This window comes from Epinephelus lanceolatus, chromosome 9 (assembly GCF_041903045.1).
Source record: "Epinephelus lanceolatus isolate andai-2023 chromosome 9, ASM4190304v1, whole genome shotgun sequence".
NCBI lineage: Eukaryota > Metazoa > Chordata > Actinopteri > Perciformes > Serranidae > Epinephelus > Epinephelus lanceolatus.
In genome coordinates, this window is record NC_135742.1 from 45575300 (window position 1) to 45603017 (window position 27718).

Genomic DNA, 27718 nt, shown 5'->3' on the forward strand with positions numbered 1-27718 from the left:
TTTGACTTAGTCCATTTCTCCTGCCCTACCAGCCTTGGGCAAGTCAGCCACACAGCACTTGGTAATTTTCATCATATGTATATTGTGCATTGCATTGGCCCATTTGTCAAGCAGCCCACTGAAAAAACTCCCAATGCTCCAGAAGGCTAGTCCAACTAAAAATCTAGCTGCTGCCCAGGATTTAGCCAAGTTTTGGTGAAACAAAGAATATTACAGTTCCTGGTATCCCATTGGAAACTGATGCCACATGGAGGTTGTCCAGTTTATGATCCAACGTCTGCACACGCAGGATGCTAGTTCAGCAGGTGCCTATCTTCTCCATCTTTTTCTCAACGGAATTTTCTGAATTTTCTGAATTTTCTTTTCCTCAGGAATAATGTAATGTACTGAAGTTTGATTGGGAGTGCTTTCACCAGGGCTAGTGGGTCTATAGGTAATATAGTGTTAAACCAGTTTAAGCCCGATACAAGGCTCAAGAATGAGTACTGCACCACTGAGTACAAAAATATCAGTTCATTGATACTTTTAATAAATCACAATATTTGAAACAAGTCCTAGGTTGAGGATAGCTATGGCAGGGCACAACCAGGTGTGTAAAGCGACTGAAGTGGTGTTGGGCTGACAGCTGTACTTGGCGGAGAAGCAGTGGCGGCCGGCTCACTCTGGGTTCATCCCAATATCCGTCCTCGACTCCTCTATCCTCTATCCACAATCACTTGACCTGGAAATTGCTTGAGACTTGACATCTTGTAGGACATCTCAGTTCATTAAATGCGTTCAGAGGTGTCGAGGAGTCAAGGAGAGAGGAGGCTTTCAGAGGGGAGGGAAGCGAGGATACATGAGTGCAGCCTTCGCGGAAGTTACCGACTGACACATCCCCCTGATTGGATAGCAGTTATTGATTGGACAGCGCAGCGCTGCAGCTGTTTAGACTGATCTGATGTATCCCAACATCACTGGAGATTCATACAGTGCATTTCTCTTAAGACATATTTCCTTGTTTCTTCTCTCCTTGCGTCTCATCCTCGCATCATCTCCCAACTCTGGAACAGCTTCCCTGTCTTTCTGTCTTCACTGTAGGTAACACTAAAAGTCACAAACGAGACAACCACAACCGTGATATTTGAATGAATAACTATCCAAAAGATGCCAACACAAAAAACAATGCCAAGAGGTCAAGTTCAATCACTCACTGAAATGATACGTAGCAGACAGCTAGCAGGCTGTGACTGCACCCACCTGTCACTCAAAGCAGCCACACCCCTAATTATGCATAGTTTAAGCCTTAACATCTTCCATTCTTGGAAGACCAGGCAGGTCAAAATTGTTCTTCCTATTTCCCTATCCCTGTTATTGCCCACTATAGAGCATATGGACAGCTAGTGTCTGCTGGCAGGTGCCACCGGAGAGCAAACATCTGTCACCTCCGTCCTCTGCGTCGTGCCCCTGCTGGTGCCGCTCCTGACGAGTCTTCTGTCAGGATGGCTCTCCTTAATGCCCGCTCCATTTCAAATAAAACTTTTCTCCTTAAGGATTTATTTATCAGGGAGAACATGGACTTTCTGTTTCTCACCAAAACTTGGCAGCGTAATTTGGATTTTTCATTCATTAATGAACTCTGTCCTGCAGACTGCAGCTTCATCACCACGCCGAGGCCGTCAGGCTGTGGTGGAGGTCTTGCAGTGATTCATAGAAATCGCTTTGACTGTCGCTTAGTCAGCACTGAGTCTTTCCCCTCTTTTGAACTTAACATGACAAAAATTGGTCAGTTGAAGCCTTTTTATTGTATTTTAATTTATAGACCTCCTGGCCCAGCTGGTCCTTTCCTTTCTGATTTTACTGGGTTTTTATCTTCAGTTATAAAGTTGGACAAAGTTTTAATTCTTGGTGATTTTAACCTCCACGTTGATAATGCAACCTCTAAGGCTGCATCTGATTTTCTTAGCATCACTGAGTTTCTTAACTTTACTCAACATGTTTCTGGGCCCACACACAATGCTGGACATACACTTGATTTAGTTCTTTCACATGGTATAATGGATGATGATGTTTGCCTGGAGGATTTCCTTATTAGTGATCATAAGTGTATTCTTTTTAATGCTTCCTGTAATGTGGAGCTGCTGCCTCAAAAACATATGTCCTCTAGGCGCATCATAAACGAGACCGCAGCAGAAAATTTTATTACATTATTTAACTCAGATGTGCTATCTAATTTTAATGATGTGGAAACCCTTGTCCAGTTTTTTAATAAACAGTGTTCTTCTGTTTTGGATATAGTGGCTCCTTTTAAATCCAGACTTATACTATCTGTCAATTCCTCACCTTGGATCAATGAGTCAATCCGCAGCTTTAGGTGAAAATGTAAAAAAACTAGAGCACTTATGGAAATCTACTAAGCTGGAGGTCCATCAGCTGCACCTTAAAGAGCTTTTAATCTGTTTAAACAATATGATAAGGGATGCTAGGACTGCTTATTTTGCCAACCTCATCTCTGCTAGCAAAGGAAATTCAAAAGTTTTATTCAGGACCATTAATACCATTGTCTCTCCTACTGCTCCACAAGTGCCTGTCTTCTCTGATACTGATTGCAATAACTTTTTAAACTATTTTGTGAATAAAGTCTGTGATATCAGAACGAATATCTCCCCATCTTCAAACCATCATAACTTTAGTGTTCCCTGCTCCACTAATCTGAGCTCCTTTTCTCCTGTTTCCTTACAGGACATCACTAAGTTTGTGCCCAAAATTAAGCCTTCTTCTGGTCCCTGTGACATTCTTCCTTCATCCTTGTTTTTAAGTGTTTTTAATTCAATTGGCTCCACTATTTTCAATATTCTCTCTCTTTTAACTGGCTCTGTCCCGAGCCATTTTAAACATGCCATAGTTCAACCTTTGCTGAAAAAAACAAATTTAGATCCCACCCTCCCGATTAATTACAGACCTATTTCCAAGCTGCCTTTTGCGTCCAAACTGCTTGAAAAAGTTGTTGCAGAGCAGCTCACAACTGTATTAGAAACTCACAGCTTGTATGATTCCTGTCAATCAGGTTTCCGTAAATTGCATTCTACAGAAACAGCCCTGCTGAAAGTTACTAATGACATTATGATGGCAGCTGATGGTGGGAAATGCTCTGTACTGGTGCTTCTGGATCTTCGCTCTGCTTTTGATACGGTTGACCATGGCATTCTTTTAAACAGGTTAAACCAGTTAGTGGGTATTTCTGGGTCTGCTCTAGATTGGTTTTCCTCATATCTCACTGATAGGAGTTTTTCAGTCGCTGCTGGCCAATTTATGTCGGATGCAGCACCGTTGTCATGCAGTGTCCCGCAGGGTTCTGTTCTGGGTCCCATGTTATTTTCCCTGTATATGCTGCCTCTTGGACAGATTATTAGTCAGTACAGTGGAATCTTTTATCATTTTTATGCTGATGATATTCAGCTATACTGCTCTTTTAAAACTGATTAGTCCAGCCAATTGTCTATTTAGATTGTTTGGATGCTATTAAAAGCTGGATGTCTGACAACTACCTCCAGTTAAATTTTAAAAAGACAGAATCACTTATAATTGCCCCGGAACACTCCATTCCTGTCATTAAGCATTCTTTGGGGCCTTTAAGTGCTCATGCTCAGCATACTGTCAGAAATCTAGGTGTCATTCTTGACCAGTCCTTGTCCCTAGACAGTCATGTCAGTCAGCTTATTAGCTCTTTTTTTTCCATTTGAGGAATATTGCTAAATTAAGATCTGTGGTGACCAGAGTTGAGATGGAGATGATTATTCATGCTTTTATTTCCTCTCGTTTAGATCATTGTAATGCTCTTTTTACCTGTTTAAACCAAACCACTTTGAACCGGCTCCAAATTGTCCAAAATGCAGCTGCTCTGCTTTTAACCAGTAGTAACAAGAGATCACATATCATACCAATTTTATCCTCTCTGCACTGGCTACCGATCAAATTCCACATTAATTTTAAAATTTTGGTTTTAACTTTTAGAGCTTTACATGGTCAGATGCCACAGTACATTGCCGACCTCCTTCTCCCGTACTCGCCCAATCTGACTCTTAGGTCATCTGACCAGATTTTACTCACCATCCCTAGGACCCATTTTAAAACCCGAGGTGACCATGCTTTTCAAGCTTTTGCTCCCAAACTCTGGAACGCTCTCTCCCCTTCTCTCTGAGATCCACAGATTCCTGTACTATTTTTATGAAGCAACTTAAAACATTTTTATTCAGACAGGCCTTTGGCTGACTGATTAAATGTTTTTACCTCCTTTTATTGCTTCTTATGGGTTTGTTTTATCTGTCACCTTTTTTTTTTTTAATACTTGCCTCTGTCTGCTGTCTGTTATATTTTCATTGTATTATTATCTGTGTTTTCGCTTTTATTGTGAAGCACTTTGTGATTTTATATCTGTGGAAGGTGCTATATAAATAAACTTTACTTACTTACTTAACGTAATTTAAAAGGAAGCGTTATTTATGGGTGCTTTTGGGCATTGACTCTGTTTTGGAGCCAGCCTCAAGTGACCATTAAAGGAACTGCAGTTTTTGGCATTTTTGGCGTTTTTGGCGTTTTTGCATTTTTTGCATTGATTTAATTTTTTTTGTCTTGGAGGTTGCTACTTATGAGGAACCTATAACTCCTTCAATGTACATATGGCATATGAGTAAGACTTGAAAAAATATGAACCTGTCCTATTCAATTATTTTGTAATGCAGCTGGTTTGCTGAGTAATGCAATCCATACTCTCTGTGATAGAGACAGACAGAGAGAGAGAGAGAGAGAGAGAGAGAGAAAGATATTAGGAGTGTAATAGAGGTTAAAAAAATATGTGTTGAGACAGTTGGAAGGGGGATTTGTTTTCAGGGTCAAGCTTTCTGTTCTCATTCCAGGAAAATGATGAACAGTCATGACCTCAGCCACATCTAAGTCAGATGTCCTCATTATCATTTGAACATTCACATCCTTTAAAGCTCTAAGTGTCAAACAGACTTGTGTCACATTCTAGCCCCAGGAGTCCCATTTCACTTTCTCTTGCTTTATTATTATAAACATCTGGGTGTTGAGGGGTATTCTTTGAAAGCTTTCAGAATATCTTATGTGGTTGTTCTCTTAGCCCTCATTGTAACTGTGTGAGTGTTTGGTCAAAAAAAACAAAAACCTTCTGTTTCTGTGTTACTATGAATGCATGCTAGACGGATGTGCATCGGAGCATGGAAGCTGTTGCATGTGGTTGTGACTGGGGCAGAGGGATCCAACCTGATCTCACAGAAATACGTGAAATGACCACGAACTCTTAACACTGCATTCCGTGGTGGCAGCACGTAATAGGTTGAAATTATGTGCCGGTACCACGGAAACAATGCCAATGTAAAGTCAATTAGGATCCTTTTTCGTGGTGGACACATGAATTCCCTGATTCAGTAACGTCCTGTATACACAACAACACGAAAGTGTTCTTGATATTAAAAAGGCAAATATATTCCTCTGTTATAATTTCCCACAATTAAAAATAATAATAACATGATAGTTCGGCTGTAATAGATATTTGATATATTCAGTAGATTTACTTTTTTACGACACTATTTGACCACTCTACAACCGGAGTCCCAAAAACGCAGTTTCTAGAGAACTTGCTAAAATATCTGAAATTAACCATCATCCTTACTTTTTCTTAACATATTTCATCTAGGTGCAGTGTCATTACTAGTTCAGCTTTACAAGACATTTGATATATTCAGTAGATGTGTCTTTTTACAACTCTATTTTACAACAAGCCACAAAAAACTACCGTCCCAAAAACACAGTTTCTAGAGTACTATCTAAAATATCTAAAATTAGCCAACACCCTTGCTTTTTTTCTTAACATAGTTCATCTAGGTGCATTGTCGTTACTAGTTCGGCTTTACTAGATATTAGATATATTCAGGAGATCTATCTTTTTACGACCCTATTTTACAACTGTTTTACAAGCCGCAAAAAACCTACCGTCCCAAAATCGTCGTTTCTAGCATACTAGCTAAAATTAAAATTAGCCGGCATCTTTACTTTTTCTTAACATAGTTCATCTAGGTGCAGTGTAATTACTAGTTCGGCTTTACTAGACATTAGATATATTGGGTAGATATATCTTTTTACAACCCTATTTAGAACCCTACTTTGCAAATCAGAAGAACTACAACTATGTTGCTGATATGTGTCAAACTTCATGGCGCGGTCCCAGGGAATTGTAGTTTTTAAAAAATATAAGTGTTGTAAATACTGAATTGAGATTACACTGAATTGAGATTACTGTGGACTTTAAGGGGATGGTAAACACACTTATGTAATCAGATTTTAAATATCTAATTTATAAATGGGTGAAAATTAATTTTATCCATTTTTTACCTATATATGACAGCACCCCCAGTTGTTGACCACACTCACATGATAGTTGAGGTCAAGAGCTCTCTATAACAGTTGGTCCCATGTCTGTACCCCCTTTTGTTGCTGAGTTATAAGCCCTCAAACATGCACTGAGGTCAAGGTTCAAAGGTCAATGGCTGAAAGCAGGAGCCATGTAGAATCTTCATACTGACGTGTTACTCTCCAGGTTAAGACCTTTCCAATGATGTATTTGGTTTAGCTCTACAACAAAGTTTTGATGTTTTCATTTTTGGACACAAGCCATGCCAGGTCTAGTTTCAGAGAGCACTTTGAAGGCCCAGCATATATAATGATTTTTATTTGTTTCTTTGCTTGTTGTTTTCTTTTTTACCGTAGATAGTTACTAAAAATGAGGGGGGGGCGCGGGTGGGTGATGGCGGGTTTGGCAGTCCGCTCTCCCCTGGTGGAGTGGAGGGTGGCCAGGTTGCCGGGGGCGGACGGCTCCATGTGATGGTGTTTCCTCTCTGGTTCTTCCGTGCTCAGCCTTATTTTTTTTCTTCTTATTCATCTATTTATTAGTGACATTTGGATTTGTTATGGCAGACGGACGGCAATCTGAAATGGAATGAAGCCCACAGACAGTAGCTACAAAACAGTAGTGGAATGTGCCCCATCTGCCCACAGCACAATGCTCTTAAAGCCCTACGCTATCAAAAGCTGGTAAAATACATTTGTTTTATTGACATTAGTGACATTTGGATTTGTTATGGCAGACGGACGGCAATCTGAAATGGAATGAAGCCCACAGACAGTAGCTACAAAACAGTAGTGGAATGTGCCCCATCTGCCCACAGCACAATGCTCTTAAAGCCCTACGCTATCAAAAGCTGGCAAAATACATTTGTTTTATTTTATGGCCTTGACACTGACCTGTCATATTGTTGAGTTATCAAGGACACTTCCGTGTTTTAGTGTGTATACAGGAATGTTAAAGATAATTGAGGACAACGAGGTTGACGTGACGTTATTAAATCAGGGAATCCGTGTGTCCACCACGAAAAAGGATCTTAATTGACTTTACATTGGCATTGTTTCCGTGGTACCGGCATGTAATTTCAACCCATTACGTGCTGCCACCACGGAATGCAGTGTTAAGAGGTCGTGGTCATTTCACATATTTCTGCGAGATCAGGTTGGAGGGATCTCACAAGGGCACGTGGAAAGATATCAGATCATCAGATGGATGCCATGCTGTTTGTCACCCCACAGCTAATTGTAGTATTTCTCAAAGTGTAGTCTGGGGTTCCTTTGGGCTTCTAGAGAGCCTGGAGCAATATGTGGAACTCTTCAGCATAATGAATTTCAGAAAATATCCTAGGAGACAATTAAAGGGTAGTCAGCGAGGTCGTCATACATTTAGGTTTAGTCCAAGCAATAATAATAATAATAATAATATTAAAAATAAAAATAATAAAAACTAGAACTGCAAGCAGTTATGAACGGGGGCCAAGCCTCCCCGCGCAACTCGGCCCCCGTGCCCCACGGAGCCCACAGAAGTGCCCCGAAGCACGATGGGCTCAGGACGAGTGCAGGGACGCGGGCCGACGTCCGAGCCGCGGTATTTGCTGTAATGGGAAATGCGCTGGAAGTGTGAAAGGCTGAATGTGTGGCAGTTTGGATTTATTGTAAGAAATCACGCCCACTTTGACCAATTATTACTTAACTTTATGTCCGGCCTCAGGAGTAACCCCACATCACAGTCACCAAATTTTGTTCAAATCTTGTAAGATTGCAAAGTTTCACACAGATGGCGCTTAAACCGTAGGAGTAGTTCGAAAAAGTAGGTTTTGGATATGTGGTGACTTAGCAAGGGAAAACTGCAGCAGAAGTGGGCGGGGCCTATGTCAGACCCACCTCTATTCAGGAAATACATTGCATTGATTTCCATGAATGTGTTGTTTAAAATGTGGACGTTACAGGCAAAATCGCATTTGCATCTGTTATAGCGACACCTATAGGCTGATTTGCACCAAATTTGGCATAGAGCCTCTTGATGACCTCGGGAACAAGTGACTTAAGTTTGATGTTGAAAGCATTTATTTTGACCAAAATATGAAACAATATGTGTTTTTTAGCTAGCAAAAAAAATAGTTTGATTATAACTAGCACATTTTTTGGAGTGCCAACATTCTTTTGATAAATTTTGATCAGACACATCTGGAGATTCTATGTGCAAAGTTTCATGCAGGTGGTGCTTAAACTGTGGGAGGAGTTCGGAAAAAGTAGGTTTTGGACATGTGGCGAATTAGCAAAGAGAATGTGCAGCAGAAGTGGGCGGGGCCTGTGTCAGAAAACCCAGCTCTATGCAGGGAACACATGGATATAATGTTTATGAATGTGTCATTTAAAATGTGGAAGTTACACGCAAAAACACATTTGCATCCGTTATAGCACCACCTAGTGGAGCATATGCACAATTTTTGGTATGGAAGATCTGTGTCCTGTTCTATATGTACCCTATAAATTTCACAGCCCTCAGCATAAGAGTTCAGCTATAGTAAATGTTTGTTGTTTATCCTATAATAAGCCACGCCCACATTGAACAGTCATGACCACCTTCAATATATGGCTTCAGGAATGGCCCTACATCATACTGACTGAATTTAGTAGAAATGGGTGCAGCCATTTAAGAGATATAAACTTCCCATATTTGTATGGGAAGTGGCCAAATTCGGCTCATACCTTCACAGTGTCATGCCAACTAAGGATCTGAGATTTGGTGTTGATAGCATTAAGTTTGACTGAGATATGCAATAGTTTACATTTATATAGCTAGCTACACAAATTTGTTCAATAATAATTTGCGGAATTTTTGACGAAACAAAATTCTTTTGATAACTTTAGATCAGGTCCAGGTGAAGAGTGTACGTGCCAAGTTTCATGCAGATCAGACAAAATCCCAAGGAGGAGTTGAAAAAAGTAGGTTTTCCAGTTTTTGCGATTTTGCGGGAAAAAATTATAGGCGGAAGTGGGCATAGCCATTGCAAAGTGATTCAGCTCTATTCAGGGAATCTGGGGATATAACGTTTTTGAATGTACAACATACGGTGTGGGAGTTATAGGCCAAAACGCGTTGGCCTTGGTTATAGCGCTCCCTGCAGGCGGACATATGTATTTTTTTGCGTCTGAGGTACGTGCAGGGGTCTGGACCAACCCTCCAAATTGCACCACCCTCCCTTGCACGGTTTAGCCTGCAGCACCACTTTTATCAACGGAAGAATAAAAATAGAGAACTATAAAAATCTTTACAAAAACAATAGGGTTCCTAGCACCGCTGGTAGGAAACGCCAACCATGGGCTTGGCCCCCTAAATACTACAGTGGGGTCGCAATCAGTCAGCATCCTCTGGCATAAGCTTTTCCAGGTAGGCTTTGTAGTGTTATACCACAATAATTGGTGCACACTCTCCTGCCCCTTTTTAGAGAAGGGGAACCACCACCCCTCATCAACCACTTCCACTCATATAAGCCAAGACATTACAACAATGTCTAGAGCCCTCAGCATCTCTGGATCTCTTCCACACGGGGCGCCTTGCCTCTAAAACAATTCTTAACTATGTCAGAGACCTCTGCCAGAGATAAAGGAAAGGCCTCTCTTGAGTTCTCCAACTCTGCCTCCTCCAGTGAAGTCATGTTGGTCTGTTTTAAGAAACCCTTAAGGTGTGCCTTCAGTTGTGTTGTAGGTTGTACTGGACCATTGTGGTGAAGAGGGCGCTGTGAAGCCTTCGGTTTGCATAGGGTTGCTGGGCTTACCATTGGAGATATAATAAAGAACTGGGACATGCAGAGGAAGCACACGGGAGAGCTGCTACTCTCTTGAGTCAAAAGGAGCCAGTTAAGGTGGTTTAAGCATTTAATAAGAAAGCCTCCTGGATTCCTCCCTTCCCTCCCATATTTTCTAGGCACTTACAACTGGTGGAAAGAACTGGAAGATGTTGCTGGGGAGATGGAGGTCTGGACTACTTTGCATACAAAATCTCAGTAACAAAAGTTCTTATGTTGATGGAACACTCAAACACACTCAAGTTTGTAGGGTGTAAAAACATAAACCTTGTGTTTGAATGTAAAACTATTTCAATCAGAGGAGACACGTTTTTATAGTAAAAAGAATATTTATTAACATGTGCACATAGGAATGGGAAATGTGAAAAGTCTTTGGCAATTAGACCCCATAGAGACGGTATGATTTAAGGAGGGTGATGAATCCATAGTAAAATAGGGAAGCCCGGGTCTAGACGCTGGTGGTGGTAGAGTTGGTGAAGATGCGATGAGAAGAAGATGCAGAAGTGCTGATGATCTGGATGAGTGGAGGAATGAGCCTTTGTTGAGCTTGTCTTGGACTCTGGATACGATGGCTGGAGGTGACCAGGGTGGAGGAGGGCGGTGAGCTATTGCCAGCACCAAGATTCTGCCTAGAATGATGGCTGACAGCAGCAGAGGAGAGAGCAGATTTAAAATTTTGCAGTGGCATCCTGATTGGCTGAGAGAGATCATGGCAAAGTTTGATTGGATAACTAGAAGAGTGAACACCCATGGCCACCTGATTAGAGGAAACAGTGGGAGTGGGATGGAGAGAGTTGTGAATGAATAAGCATAAGAAAGGTCTTCCTGATTGAACTTACGCTGAGCTTCATTTGAATGGTCCATTTGAGTGCTGCAGTGGAGGAGAAATAAACTGATAGACACTAATGAAAAACATAAAGCAGGAACAATTACTATGCTTTGCAGCTGTATTCAAACAGTGTCCATCATGTTGGCTCTGTGTTTGTGTTGTTTTATGATGTGGTGATGCTTCTCCCCATGTTTGAAGTTTGTTTCTTATTATTGTTTGCAGGGCTCTTTGAAGTACTTATACAGCACAGGCCTATCAAAAGATACAGGCCCACACATTTGATGCTTTCTGGAAAATTTTAAAGAACTATTGATATGGCATAGGATTTTTAGCTCATCCTTTGTCTGTGGCTGGGATTTTCAGTACTGCTGCCTTTTTTGTCATTTGTCTTTACAGGCACTTGCTCTCTATCCAACATATTTTCCATCTTCTCTTTACTCGGGCTTACAAGAGAACACCACACCACACCACAATTCAATTGATATTGTTACACTAGGGTATCCACCCAGTATTACAACTGCTCTCCAGGGTGCCCTGGGTAAACATCAGGGCTGCCCCCTGAAATCTGGACATTCAAATCATCAGTTGGAGACCCCTTAGTTGACTAAGATTCCCTCAAGTCAAGCAGTCGTTAATACGATACAATCTCTGGCTTTTGAATGATATCAAGTGTTCGCAAAAAATATTGCACATTTTCAATCCGTCATTAGCACAGTTAGCTTGTTTACTACATTATATGAATGTCACTGTCACACTGAGCATCCCATTGAACCCTGTTCAAACTCTCAAAGTCTGTATGTAAAATAGAAACAAATAGGTGAACATTTATACTGAGTTGCCAAATGTTATTTGACTGACATAATTCTGAGTGAGGTACAACCCTGGTAAACACATAAAAAACAAATAATATAACAGAATGTTTTAAATAAAGGCAGGTTGTTTGAGGGCAGCACTGCTGAGTTGAGAAGGACTTGAGCTTCTCTCTCAAGCTCTTTTTTTTTATTCTTCACACAACTTCCTCCATCACGTTATGTGAACAAGTGCAATTTCTTTAGTGCCTTTAAGCAGAGTGTGCTCCGACATCCCCATTTGTATTCAATTCAATTTCCATTTCATTTATAAAGCCCAGTATCACAAATCACAATTTGCCTCAGAGGGCTTTACAGCATATGACATCCCTCTGTCCTTTGGACCCTTACAGAGGATAAGGAAAAAACCCCAAAAAACCCTTTAACGGGGGGAAAAAATGGTAGAAACCTCAGGAAGAGCAACTGAGGAGGGATCCCTCTTCCAGGATGCACCAACGTGCAATAGATGCCGTACAGAACAGATAAGCATAATAAATTTACATTAATCCATATGACAAAATGATACATGAAGAGAGACAGACAGAGACAGACAGAGAGAGAGAGAGATGCAGGACAGACGGTAACGACAGAAGCTTACAACAACATTAATTTAAGTTATAATATTATAATAATAATTATGGCTATTGTGGTACAATACTGTATGTACCACAAAAGTACAAAAGTATATATTAACATATGACAGTATATGTGTGTGACAATAATCATATGTGTATAATGACAGTAGAAGTATGACTAATGACAACAGCAGCAATAGGAGGCATCAGGCAGGACCACGGCAGCAGCACAACCACGTCACACGATCCAGGCACAGCTGTGATACAAGGAAACCTGCCAGACAGTGGAGTACAAAGGCTCTGGAAAAGAAGCCGAGTTAGTGACATGCAGTAGAGCTGAGTTAGCGAGATGTAGTGACAGGACATGAATGTTAGCAAAGGAGAAGGAGAGAAGGTGCTCGGTGTATTATAGGAGGTCCCCCGGCAGACTATGTCATGTTTCTAAAGCCCCAAACGCACTGACAGTGATAATTGCTCCTATAGCGCACCGCAGGCATTAGGCAACACCACAGAACTAGCAGTATTTTAGGAAAAAAGCTGTTGATTATATTACAGATACCATCAGTAATTGTAGCCTATATAGCCTACATGTCTACTTTAGCGTGTTATATGAAATCAGAATCAGCAGTATTTTATGAAAAAAAAGTCGCAATTATAGGCAACAATTTCTGCAGGCAGTCACCTGGTTGCAGACTTTTCTTATAGCAGCCTAATGAGTGAGATAAGGAAAAGGATGGCTGGAGATGAAAATGTCCTAGGGTGACCAGACGTCCCAAAAAATTCGGGACAGTCCCGAAATCCAAGCAGTTGTCCCGAATCCCAAACCCTGCCCTAACTGTCTCGAAAATTACACTAGAGCAGACTCTGGAGTAGTTATTGCCTGATAAAACATTAAAAACTGATCATGGTGGTTGAGTCGTCCTGCAGCTCCCGCCGGCTGCACATTGGCTGCAGCAGTTCTTACATGAATTATGGGTATTGTACTTTTTAAATTGTGTACAGCAGTGGCGATGAAGTAGATGTAGAGAGCACAAGCTGCAGTCGCGAGGACAGGGAAAGCGCAGGCAGCCACGAGAAGGAGTGATTTGTACGTTGCAGTGCAGCCTCATGTTCTAACTGTTCTACAAACTGGTAGGCCTGAATGTACCAGACATCTTTTATTTAGTTAGCTTTCATTTTTTTAATTGAGTTTAACAGTAGGACCGCCAGGATTACAGCGCCCCTCCAAGCAGCGCAACGTCATATGTAACGTCATTGTTTATGCTGCCCGTGTGCTCAGAAGCACACAAAAAATGCATTTTTGAGTAATTTCCGAGAAGTTATGATAAAATAAATAAAATATTACAGACAATAGAATAGCACTGACAACCTCTCCAATGTCTTGTGTCAATTAATTAACACTATTTGTCGGCTTTTCATAATGCCTTTTTTTTTTTTTTTTTTTGCTGCTGCTCTGCTGCACCGTGTCTCCAGTTGAAAGTTGTGATTTGCTAAATATATTCTACAATAATAAATTAGATTAACTTTTGGTCTATAATATTGTTGGCTATAGGCCTATTAGCACTTTAATAAAAAAAACTTAAGAATAAAAGAAATAAACACCGAAATATTTAGTGGAAACTTTTTTTTTATTGATACTCCTCCTCTCTGACATACTTATACACACACACACACGCGCGATTGAATGAATGAACACTGGAAGCGGGTTAGCCACAGTCCCGCTGGCTGGCGCGGTCACTGTTGAGATTACATTAGTTTTTTATTATTAACAAAATGTTTTTTTATTGACCGTATGAATGGTTTCGTTTTCAAATAAATATTTGGAAACGAAAATGTATGCTTTGGTGTACTTTTACAGAGTTTTGCAATATCTATAGCCTACCTGTATGTATCAAAAGGTATAATTTCGGTCAGTGGTATAAATGCTCAGAGGTCTATTGTGTTTCATTTTGTAACTTATAGGCTTCAGAAAACATACAAGACAGTTTTAGGAAAAGTCACAGGAAGAGAAGCTTGTAGGTTTTATCTAAACAGTTATTTACATTATAAAAACCCAAATGGTTCGTGGCGGTTCTAGGACAAGTGCACTTACATTGATCACTTCCATAAAATAAAACGAGAAATTGGAGAAGATTGAAAAAATTGTTAAAATTAAATTAGGGAACTAATCACAGATGTATTGTCTCTGTGTGTTTTTACATCTATTGTTGCTTTTAAAAGCTGACATGTCATGACAGTCAAGCACCCCACCCCCCCCACCCCCACCAAGAAATACTTTTACCTTCAGTTATGGTTGGATGACATGTTTTTTTCTAGCATTAAAACTGGAGGCTGCTCTTGAACACAGCATTCATGGCTACAAGGATTTACAATTGGCGTGAATCCTACTTCTTGAAAGCCTGGTGAAGCTGACATGAACAGACATATTGTATATTGTGGTAGAGGTTTTAAACTTGCCAACTCGTCGTCCTCCCTGGGTCCGGGTCGCGGGGGCAGCAGCCTCAGTAAAGAAGACCAGACAGTCCTCTCCCCAGCCACTTTCGTCAGCTCTTCAGAGGGAACCCCAAGGCCTTCCCAGGCCAGCCGGGCGATGTAATCCCTCCTGGGGCGGCCCCGAGGTCTCCTCCCGGTTGGACATGCCCGAAACACCTCCCAAGGGAGGTGTCCGGAAGGCATCCTTACCAGATGCCCGAACCACCTCAACTGGCTCCTCTCGATGTGGAGGAGCAGTGGCTCTACTCCAAGTCCCTCCCGGATGTCCGAGCTCCTCACGCTATCTCTAAGGCTGAGCCCAGCGACCGGGTGGAGAAAACTCATTTCGGCCGCTTATACTCGCAATCATGTTCTTTCGGTCACTACCCAGAGCTCTTGACCATAGGTGAGGGTTGGAACGTAGATCGACCGGTAAATCGAGAGCTTCGCTTTCTGGCTAAGCTCCCTCTTCACCACAACGGACCAGTTAAGCGCCTGCATCACTGCTGACGCCACCCGAATCCGCCTGTCAATCTCCCACTCCATCCTACCCTCACTCGTGAACAAGATCCTGAGATACTTAGACTCCTCCACCTGAGGCAGGACCTCCCCCCCGACCCGGAGTGGGCAATCCACCCTTTTCCAGCTGAGGACCATGACCTCAGACTTGGTGGTGCTGATTCTCATCCCAGCTGTTTGACACTCGGCTGCGAACCATCCCAGCAAGAGCTGGAGGTCACTGTTCGATGGGGCTAGGAGGACCATATCATCCGCAAAAAGCAGGGACGAGATCCTCCCTTCACCGAACCTGACACCCTCTACCACTCGGCTGCGCCTAGAAATTCTGTCCATAAAAGTTATGAACAGAACCGGTGACAAAGGGCAGCCCTGGCGGAGTCCAACTCTCACCGGGAACAGGTCCGACTTACTGCCGGCTACGCGAACCAGACTTGCGCTCCTTCGGTACAGGAACTGGATGGCCCTTAGCAAGGGGCCATCAGCCCCATACTCTCGGAGCACCCCCCACAGGATACCCCTGGGGACACGGTCTTAAGCCTTCTCCAAATCCACAAAACTCCCATGCCCCCTCCAGCACCCTGGCAAGGGTAAAGATCTGGTCCACAGTTCCGCGTCCGGGACGAAAACCACATTGCTCCTCCTCAATCTAAGGTTCAACTATCGACCGGACCCTCTTCTCCAGCACCCTGGAGTAAACCTTACCGGGTAGGCTGAGGAGTGTGATCCCCCTGTAGTTGGAACACACCCTCTGGTCCCCTTTCTTGAAGATGGGGACCACCACCCCAGTCTGCCACTCCAGAGGCACTGCCCCCGATGTCCACGCAATGTTGCAGAGGCGTGTCAACCAGGACAGCCCTACAACATCCAGAGCCTTGAGATATCCAGGGCGAATCTCATCCACCCCCGGGGCTCCGCCGCCACGGAGTTGCTTCACTACCTTGGCGACTTCTGCCCCAGAAATTGGACGACAGTCTCCCGAGACCCCTGGCTCTGTTTCCTCACTGGAATACGTGTTGGTGGAATTGAGGAGCTCCTCAAAGTATTCCTTCCACCGCCTGACAATGTCCCCAGCATCTCCACGCCCCACTGTAAACAGTGTGAGCAAGTTGCCGCCTTCCCCCCCTGAGGCGCCGGACGGTTGGCCAGAACCTCTTTGGAGCCGATCGATAGTCTTTCTGCATGGCCTCACTCCTCCCACGCCCAAGTTTTTGCCTCTGCGACTGCCGCTGCTGCACTCCGCTTGGCCTGCCGGTACCCGCCAGCTGCTTCTGGAGACCCACAGACCAACCATGCCCTGTGGGCCTCCTTCTTCACCCTGACGGCTCCCCTCACCTCTGGTGTCCACCAGCAGGTACGGGGATTACCGCCGCGACTGGCCCCAGCAGCCTTGCGGCCACAGCTCGCCACCGCAACCAGACAGGCAAACTAGGCAATTGCCTAGGGTCCCGAGCTGGAAGGGGGCCCCCAGAGACGGCTGACATTGGTCCATATCAATGATAATACGATGGAACCCCTTAAGACACTGCAACAACGATAACACGTTGGAATCCCCCCTAATGGAGCCCCCTACTAGCTGCTGCTTGCGAGTGGCTAAGTAGGGTGACCAGACGTCCCGCATTGTGTGGGACTGCACAGCATTTCTGTCTCTTTTCACGCGTCACGTCTCAAATTGAGACCATGTCCCGCATGATTGGTTGCCACCCGCGCTAGCATTGTTGGAGTACCATAGTACTACGGTACCTCACGGTACCACTACTGTGGGATAAGTTCAAAGTCCAATCGCAAGAGGGTGAGTGTCGCTGTCCAATAACGGCATGCGCTGGCCACCTGGCACACAATATGCTGCTGCAGTGGTTTGTATCCAGTGGCATTTCAGGTATTAGCTGAGCTACTGAGTATCTTTAAGCAGTGAAAGTTATTATTTATTTCTCTTTACTTGTAGATTAGATTTGTTTATATATGCTACAGTGATTTGTTTTCCACAGAGCTCTACGGTGCAAGCATTTTACTCGCATTTGCGACTAAAAATAGTTTTGCGCAAGCAAAACAAATCATTCAGGAGCATGCTGTGCGAGTACAGATTTCAACCAGCAGCAAAAACAAAAGGCGAATCCTGCCGGTTGTGGGTTGAGCGGGGGTCACAGATGCCGTATTCCTGTCAAATACGGCGCAAGATAAGGGCTTACCGGCGACGGAGAAGTCCGGCTCCAGGTCCAATAATTTCGTCTTTGTTGATTTCATGACTGCCCAGAAATACCTGAACAGCCGAGCCATGGCGGCACACAGGTACATGATGTGTCAGAGGAGAAACGAGCCGTTCACATTTCTCTCTTTGTGTCAGGTAACGGCCCACAAACCTCTTGATCTTGTTCTCCTTGGCTTGGCGGTCCCGAGGATCGGACCGCCAAGGCCCCCGCCTTGGTCTGCTGTCCGATCCATAATGCACCACTCCCTTCTGTATCCCTCTGCGGGTGGTGGGCCCGCAGAGGGATGAGCCCATGTAGCTGGTTCGGGCTGGGCCCGGCCGGACCCCATGGGCAAAGGCCCGGCCACCAGGTGCTCGCCCACGGGCCCCAACCCCAGGCCTGGCTCCAGGGCGGGGCCCCGGTAACCCTCCGGGCCGGATACACATTCTCCTGTTGTTTTCCATCAATGAAGGGTCTTTTGAACTGTTCTTCGTCTGACCCTTCACCCAGAACCAATCTGCCATGGGAAGCCCTACCAGGGGCAAAATGCCCCCGACAGCATAGCTCCCAGGGTCATTAGGGCACTCAGACTCCTCCACCATGATAAGGTGACGGTTCTCGGAGGAGTATGTGTATATATATATATATATATATATATATATATATACATATATATATATATATATGTGTATATATATATATATATATATATATATATATATATATATATATATATATGTATATGTATATATATATATATATATATATATATATATATATACACATATATATATATATATATATATACATATATATACATATATATACATACATACATATACATATATATATATATATATATATATATATATATATATATATACAGTCAGGTCCATAATTATTTGGACAATGATACAGTTGTCATCATTTTGGCTCTGTACACCACCACAATGGGTTTTAAATGAAACAATGAATACCTGCTTAAAGTGCAGACTCTTAGCTTTCATTTAAGGCTTTTTTCAAAAATGTAGTATGAACCGTGTAGGAATTACAACCATTTCTTCACACAGTCCCCCGACTTTAAGGGCTCATAAGTATTTGGACAAATTAACATAATCATCAATTAAACAGTCAGTTTTAATACTTGGTTGCAAATCCTTTGCAGTCAATGACTGCCTGAAGTGTTGGACACATAGAGATCACCAGATGCTGGGCTTCTTCCCTGGTGAAGCTCTACCAGCCCTTTACTGCAGCCGTCTGCACTTCCTGCTTGTGTTTTGGGTGTTTTGCCCTCAGTTTTGGCTTCAGCAAGAGAAATGCATGCTCAATTGGATTCAGGTCAGATGATATGACTTGACCATTACAGAACATTCCTTTTCTTTGTCTTAAAAATGTCTTTGGTTGCTTTTGCAGTATGCTTCAGGTCATTGTCCAACTGCACTGTGAAGCATCGTCTAATGAGTTTTGAAGCATTTGGTTGAATCTGAGCAGATAATGTAGCCCCAAACACTTCAGCTTTCATCCTGCTGTTCTTGTCAGCAGTCACATCATCAATAAATACAAGAGAACCAGTTCCACTGGCAGCCATACATGGCCATGACATAACAGTACCTCCACCATGCTTCACTGATGAGGTGGTGTGCTTTGGATCATGAGCAGTTCCTTCCCTTCTTCCTTCTCTTCTCTTCCCATCATTCTGGTAGTTGATCTTTGTTTTATCTGTCCTTAGTATGCTGTTCCACAACTGTACAGGCGTTTTAGATGGTTTTTGACAAACTCTAATCTGGCCTTCCATTTTCAAGGCTAACCAATGGTTTACATCTTGTGATAAACCCTCTGTATTTATTCTAGCGAAGTCTTCTCTTGCTGACAAGAGCAGCAGGATGAAAGCTGAAGTGTTTGGGGCTACATTATCTGCTCAGATTCAACCAAATGCTTCAAAACTCATTAGACGATGCTTCACAGTGCAGCTGGACAATGACCTGAAGCATACTGCAAAAGCAACCAAAGACATTTTTAAGACAAAGAAAAGGAATGTTCTGTAATGGTCAAGTCATATCATCTGACCTGAATCCAATTGAGCATGCGTTTCTCTTGCTGAAGCCAAAACTGAGGGCAAAACACCCAAAACACAAGCAGGAAGTGCAGACGGCTGCAGTAAAGGGCTGGCAGAGCATCACCAGGGAAGAAGCCCAGCATCTGGTGATGTCTATGTGTCCAACACTTCAGGCAGTCATTGACTGTAAAGGATTTGCAAAACAAATATTAAAACTGACTGTTTAATTGATGATTATGTTAATTTGTCCAAATACTTATGAGCCCTTAAAGTCGGGGGACTGTGTGAAGAAATGGTTGTAATTCCTACACGGTTCATACTACATTTTTGAAAAAAGCCGTAAATGAAAGCTGAGAGTCTGCACTTTAAGCAGATATTCATTGTTTCATTAAAAACCCATTGTGGTGGTGTACAGAGCCAAAATGACGACAACTGTATCATTGTCCAAATAATTATGGACCTGACTGTATATATATACATATATACAGTACAGGCCAAAAGTTTGGACACACCTTCTCATTCAATGCGTTTTCTTTATTTTCATGACTATTTACATTGTAGATTCTCACTGAAGGCATCAAAACTATGAATGAACACGTGGAGTTATGTACTAAACAAAAAAAGGTGAAATAACTGAAAACATGTTTTATATTCTAGTTTCTTCAAAATAGCCACCCTTTGCTCTGATTACTGCTTTGCACACTCTTGGCATTCTCTCGATGAGCTTCGAGAGGTAGTCACCTGAAATGGTTTCCACTTCACAGGTGTGCCTTATCAGGGTTAATTAGTGGAATTTCTTGCTTTATCAATGGGGTTGGGACCATCAGTTGTGTTGTGCAGAAGTCAGGTTAATACACAGCCGACAGCCCTATTGGACAACTGTTAAAATTCACATTATGGCAAGAACCAATCAGCTAACTAAAGAAAAACGAGTGGCCATCATTACTTTAAGAAATGAAGGTCAGTCAGTCTGGAAAATTGCAAAAACTTTAAATGTGTCCCCAAGTGGAGTCGCAAAAATCATCAAGCGCTACAACGAAACTGGCACACATGAGGACCGACCCAGGAAAGGAAGACCAAGAGTCACCTCTGCTTCTGAGGATAAGTTCATCTGAGTCACCAGCCTCAGAAATCGCAAGTTAACAGCAGCTCAGATCAGAGACCAGATGAATGCCACACAGAGTTCTAGCAGCAGACCCATCTCTAGAACAACTGTTAAGAGGAGACTGCGCCAATCAGGCCTTCATGGTCAAATAGCTGCTAGGAAACCACTGCTAAGGAGAGGCAACAAGCAGAAGAGATTTGTTTGGGCCAAGAAACACAAGGAATGGACATTAGACCAGTGGAAATCTGTGCTTTGGTCTGATGAGTCCAAATTTGAGATCTTTGGTTCCAACTGCCATGTCTTTGTGAGACGCAGAAAAGGTGAACGGATGGATTCCACATGTCTGGTTCCCACTGTGAAGCATGGAGGAGGAGGTGTGATGGTGTGGGGGTGTTTTGCTGGTGACACTGTTGGGGATTTATTCAAAATTGAAGGCACACTGAACCAGCATGGCTACCACAGCATCCTGCAGCGACATGCCATCCCATCCGGTTTGCGTTTAGTTGGACGATCATTTATTTTTCAACAGGACAATGACCCCAAACACACCTCCAGGCTGTGTAAGGGCTATTTGACCAAGAAGGAGAGTGATGGAGTGCTGCGGCAGATGACCTGGCCTCCACAGTCACCGGACCTGAACCCAATCGAGATGGTTTGGGGTGAGCTGGACCGCAGAGTGAAGGCAAAGGGGCCAACAAGTGCTAAACACCTCTGGGAACTCCTTCAAGACTGTTGGAAAACCATTTCAGGTGACTACCTCTTGAAGCTCATGGAGAGAATGCCAAGAGTGTGCAAAGCAGTAATCAGAGCAAAGGGTGGCTATTTTGAAGAAACTAGAATATAAAACATGTTTTCAGTTATTTCACCTTTTTTTGTTAAGTACATAACTCCACATGTGTTCATTCATAGTTTTGATGCCTTCAGTGAGAATCTACAATGTAAATAGTCATGAAAATAAAGAAAACGCACTGAATGAGAAGGTGTGTCCAAACTTTTGGTCTGTACTGTATGTAACTTCATTGTTTATGCTGCCCGTGTGCTCAGAAGCACACCAAAATTGCATTTGAGTAATTTCCGAGAAGTTATGATAAAATAAAAAAAATATTACAGACTATAGAATAGAACTGACAACCTCTCCAATGTCTCATGTCAGTTAATTAACACTATTTGTCAGCTTTTGATAATTCCTTTTTTTTTTTTTTTTTTTGTCTCCAGTTGAAAGTGGTGATTTGCTAAATACATTGTACAATAATAAATTAGATTAACTTTTGGTGTATAATATTGTTGGCTATATTACACATTTTAATTAAAAAAAATAAGAATAAAAGAAATAAACACCTAAATAGTTAATGGAAACATTTTTTTATTGATACTCCTCCTCTCTGACATACTAACACACACACACACACACACACACCCTGAACATGCGACTGAATGAATGAATGAACATTGGAAGCGGTTCAGCCACAGTCCCGTCGGCTGGCGCGGTAACTGTTGAGATTTGTTTTTTATTATTAACAAAATGTTTTTTTATTGACCGTATGAATGGTTTTGTTTTCAAATAAATATTTGGAAACGAAAATGTATGCTTTGGTGTACTTTTACAGAGTTTTGCAATATATATGTATAGCCACCTGTAGGGCCTATGTATCAAAATGTATAATTTTCAGCAGCGGTCTGCCGCGGTCGGAGGTATAAAGTTTAGTGTGTTTCATTTTAAAGGTTTCAGAAAACATACAAGACACATTTTTATTAAAAGTCATAGGAAGAGAAGCTTGTAGGTTTTATCTAAACAGAGTTATTTGCATTATAAAAACTGTCGTGGCGGCTCTAGGACAAGTGCACTTACATTGATCACTTCCATAAAATAAAACGAGAAATTGGAGAAGATTGAAAAAATTGTTAAAATTAAATTAGGGAACTGATCACAGATGTATTGTCTCTGTGTGTTTTTACATGTATTGTTGCTTCTAATTTGCAGCAATACTTTTAATGAAGTTGACATGTCATGACAGTCAAGAACCCCCCCTCCCTGAAATTCCCTGATCGCTTCAATGACGTCATCAAAGCGAAAAAGCGAGTCTGTTGATTTCTGTCACATTGACGAGCGATTGCAACTGAGCGATGAAGCGATATCAAAGAGGCAAACTGAGCGTCAGCGAAAAAAAAACAGTTCTGGTGTGAACACAGCTTTATTCAGTTCATACCCGTTCATCTCAAAATCCACACCCCTTTCAGTACTTGGCTAGATATGGCTATAACATTAAATGGCTTATTTAGGTGACTTAAGTACTCTTTGATATTGTGAAAGTTAGTGTATAAACTCCTGCTGTTAAAATGGATGATTGATAACCCCTGACCTGATTTTGTATGCTTGTTGAATTGATCCTCTGAGTAGTAGCTGCAGTTATTGTTTAGATTGTTAAAATCATTGTTTTCAGGGTCAATGTCTCAAAGTCCTACAGATTATGGTCAGTGAATTTGAATGTTTTAAAGTTCAAATCATTACACATATCTTTATCCTCATTTCCATATAATGTACCGTTTACACAGTCAATCTCTTCACCAGAATCCATAGTCATTCAGTTCAGAAAAACACACACAGTGTTAATCTAGTTAGCAGATTTCATGTTGTGTGCTCTGGGGTCATTGGTAGTTGTCCAGCTCTTCTATGTATCTGATGTTCAGTACTTTGGCCTCCTCAGGTGACCCGTTAGGCTTGATAAATATCTTACAGTTTGTTGTCCAGGTAGACTGGATTTTCCTCTGCTTCCTTAGAAAGTTTTTTTTCTGTTAGGTGTTCATTCACAAAAACATCAGTTACCCTCAGTTTTATTCCTTGTCTCAGGAGTGCGTTTTTGTGTTTTCTGTTGGTGAAGCGGATTATTATGGCAGGTTTGTCACTTTTGTTTTTTCCATGGTAGAGGATGACATGCCTCAATGTCTGTGCTGTCAATGGAGATGCCTTTGCTGTGGAAAAAGGCAGTCACCTGTTGCTCCACAGACCCCATGTCAGGTTCTGTTGGTTCCCCCCCGTCTGCCCCTGCCACTGCCCTGGCGTAGGACTGGGGTCTGGTCTCCAACCCACTAACAATAATGTCATTCATGGGGGTATACTGCTCCAGATCTGCTACACGGCTCTCCAGACTGGCAATCCTCTTCTCCTTCCCCTCGTTCTGACTTTTCAGAGCCTTGATTTCACTCATCCATTATCATTTTCTGCTGCTTAGAAACAGTAGCAATCTCTCCTCCGACATGAAATCAAGCGCCCTTTTTATCTCCTCGACTTCCTCGTTCTTTTTAGGTGGCATTACTGTTGTCACGGGTAACCATGACGCGCACGAAGGCGACCAATCGCAGTGCTGAGCGGCAAAAACAATCTCAAAATACGGAAGAGCAGGAAGCGAGTAATTAGTAACTGCCACTTATGTGTGTTTTTAATACTGTAACAAAAACACAATGCTGCTCTGGTTTGACCGATTTATGCCATACACTTCAGTACAGCCGACTCGTCGGACACACACACACACACGTACACACACAGATCGGGCTGGGAGCTGTGAAGCCCCCGACCTCTCAGAGACTAACCTGTCAGACAGTAATCCCTGTGAAGGGACACCAATCCGCGGAACCACAGCGACCGTCAACCACAGCTAAACCGACCACACGTGAGGCAATATAACTTACCCCAGTGAAGTCGACCGCCAGGAGAGGAGCAGCTATCTGGCTAGTTAGCAAGAGAGGCAACAGGCAGCAACCACCACACTCTAGCGTTGGGTGAGAATCCTTTTTCATATCCTCCTGGAACTCCTACACCAGCTTTAGTGCCCAGTGTAGCCACAACCCATCTTACCAACCAGTATCTGTTTGGTGCTTAAGGAGACCCCTGGGCCAACCAAGCCTGAAAGGCTCCGATGCTTTAACTTGATGGCGTCCTTCATCAGTGGTGTCCACCAGCAGTTGCTTAGGTTACCGCCTTACACAGTTGACCTCCTGACCACAACTCTTTGCAACGGCCTCCACAATGGAGGTTTTGAACATAGCCGACTTGGATTCCATGTCCTCATTTTTCCCCAGGATGCATGGATATTTTTTTCTGGAGATGGGTGTTGAGGACCTCACAAACAGGGGCCTCAGTTCCCAGTTCACCCTCACTACACATTTTGGTTTTACCAGGTCTGTCTGGCAGTCTTCCCTGACATCTTATCAAACTCACCACCATGATCTGTTGACAGTACTGCTTAAATTTCACCCAAGTGTTTCAACCTACGGCCACAGATTGTCGAACATCAATCACTGGCCTAGAGTGTTGTGGTACCCAGTACACTCATAAACCACCCTATGCTGAAACATAGTGTTTGTTATGACCAATACATGGATAGCACAAAAGTCCAACAAAAAAACACCTCTGGTAAACAGGCAGGTTGTTGAGCTGTTGCTTAGTGCATTGGCACAAACAACAGTCAGGATCCCCTGGCAGTGCATTGCTGTATCAGAGTTCTCTCTGGGGAACAAGAGGGTCACCTCTATGTGACTGCCAGTGACTGAGAGGAAGTGTCTGAGTATCCCCACATCTGCTCAGCACCTCCAACCCTCCAGAGTCCAGAAATGGTCCAACCCTTCTCCAGGAGCTTGGTTTCAGAACCAATGCTATGCCTAGAGGTAAGCCCAGCTATTTCTGGTTGGCACTGCTCCACTTCCTGCACCAGTTTTGGTTCCTTCCCTGCCAAAGATAAGCCTTTTCACATCCCTAGAGTCTTCAGTGCCTTCGGTGCCACCCAACCCCAGTACTTACCCATGCGAGTGGTGGGTGGGCCCACAGCTACATGTTGTTCTTTCGGGCTGTGCCTGGCAGAGTCCCATGGGTCAATGTCCAGCTACCAGATAATCCCCTCTCATGTATGGCTCCAGCCCCAGTTTCCCTTTTCCGGGCAAGATGCTGAGTTCTTTTTATGCTTAGTCATGTAGGGTCTGTGAATTGCACTTAATCTGGCTGCTCGACTGGGACCACTTTCCCTTGGCAGACCCTATCAGGAGCTATTGCCCTCAATAAACACCGAATATGTTACTGTATACCCTAAACATTTGTAACAGCAAATATGTTTTGAAGGAAACAATGCTGCCTGGATTACATTCTTTAGTAATGTAATGAGGAAAAGTTATTTGACATGTGGCGAGTCAGAAAACGTTGATACTTAATCTATCAGTACAGTGTTGACTAACAACGAATTTAATTTGTTGTCCACTAAAATATCTGATCTTGCAGTACAACATCCACTCTTGGTGACCACAACATTATTAAACCTCTTCATGGTCATGTTTAGGCACTCATACTAAGAGAGGGAAAGATCATGGATAGGTCTTGGTTTAATACAGAAAAAGTCCAGAGATTTGGAAAATAAATTATTAGTAATAAACATTATAACTCTTAGGCAGGATTTGCTTTAGAGGTGTTGGTCTGCGTTTTTTTTAACTTCAGACAGTGCCAGGGAAGCTGTTTCCCACTGCTTCCAGTCTTTATGCTAAGCTAGGCTAACCACGTCTTGAATCCTGCTCTGAATGTAACATTGACTTCTTATGGAGGTATTTTAGTTGATATCCAGAAAGCATATTGTTGTGTGCCTCATTAACCTAACTGTTCTCAATACATCTTATTTACATCATGCCACATTTCAAACATAGCTACAAGTATGATACAGTTATTTAAAAAAAAAACCAATTCATCCAACATGTGCTGTTTATTGATAATATTAGTAATGCAGAAAAAGATCTGATGAACTACATGTCATATGAAAATAATTGTGTATGTGGTCTAACTGTGTTTGTTTTCCACAGGGGGACCAAAGGCAAAGACATCAGCACTATCAAGTCACTGAGAGTTCTGCGAGTGCTCAGGCCTCTCAAGACCATCAAACGTCTGCCAAAACTCAAGGTTCAGCACCAGTGCTGTTTTTTGCTTTTTAATTTATTTAGCCAAGTTACTGGGGCTGAGATTAAAGGAATACTTCACCCTTCCAAAGACTGTTTAAATAGTAATTACTCACCCCGTGTTGTGTTGAACTTGGAAAGAAAACATTTGATGAGCAGAAAATCCAAAAAAGGAAAGTCTTTATGTAGTAAAGTAAAAGGGATCTGCATTTATTAACAGCAACTCAATTTTAAAACATCTCTTTACATACTCTGACACAACTCATGCAGTATAGTCCAGGTCTCATTCATCCAGTCATATGTTCAGTACTTCCCAAAGAGAACGTTTTCCAATGGGACCGGACTAAGGAAAACTTATCTATGCTCTCTTTAAAGTCAGACGTCATTGACAAAAACAGCAATTTGCCTCGCTAAACACAGGAGCTGCTGGTCTGCTGCTGCCTGAAGTGGGTCGGTTGTGGTTACTGTGTGACTTTGCTGAATCTGAACTAAGACACCAAAGTCGTTCTGTCAAAGGATTCTGGCTTTGAAGAGAGCATAAATAAGTTTTACTTTTAGTTCAGTTCCCTATTGATAAAGGGTGTCTGTTGGGTAAGAACTGAGCATATAACTGGATATATTAGACTTAAATTATACTGCATGAGTTATGTGAGAGTTTGTAAAAAGGATGTTTTGATAGCTTTGCTGTTGGTGAACAAGGACCCCTTTTACTTCGATTCATCATGAATCAGTGGAGCTCTATGGCACAAAGGAATACTGTGAGATATAAGGTTTTGTATATACACACGCAGTACTTAAGAGTAGAAATTCATTGGTTCCTACTACATTCTACAGTCATTGGTTTCTGTCTTCTGTCTTTTGTTGAGATCTGCTGACAGAAAGAAAGAAAAATCTATCTATCTATATGGAATGTAGCATTTATTCATTTTCCGTAACTGCTGTTGTGGGGGGCTGGAGCCTATCCCAGCTGACATTGGGCGAGAGGTGGG

The 27718-nt window shown here is 42.5% G+C and overlaps 1 protein-coding gene across 7 annotated transcripts in view; it reads left to right on the forward strand.

Moving 5' to 3' along the window:
- The window catches only part of cacna1ba (calcium channel, voltage-dependent, N type, alpha 1B subunit, a), a 775969-nt gene that overhangs the window by 456416 nt on the left and 291835 nt on the right, over positions 1-27718 (forward strand). For all 7 annotated transcript variants that reach the window (XR_013492059.1, XM_078170996.1, XM_078170991.1 and 4 more), the window contains one exon: positions 26637-26733. Coding sequence is in view for 6 of the 7 variants with exons in the window: in XM_078170996.1 (XP_078027122.1) it covers positions 26637-26733 (97 nt within the window). In the remaining variant the exon portion in view is untranslated. The remainder of the gene's footprint in view (positions 1-26636; positions 26734-27718) is intronic.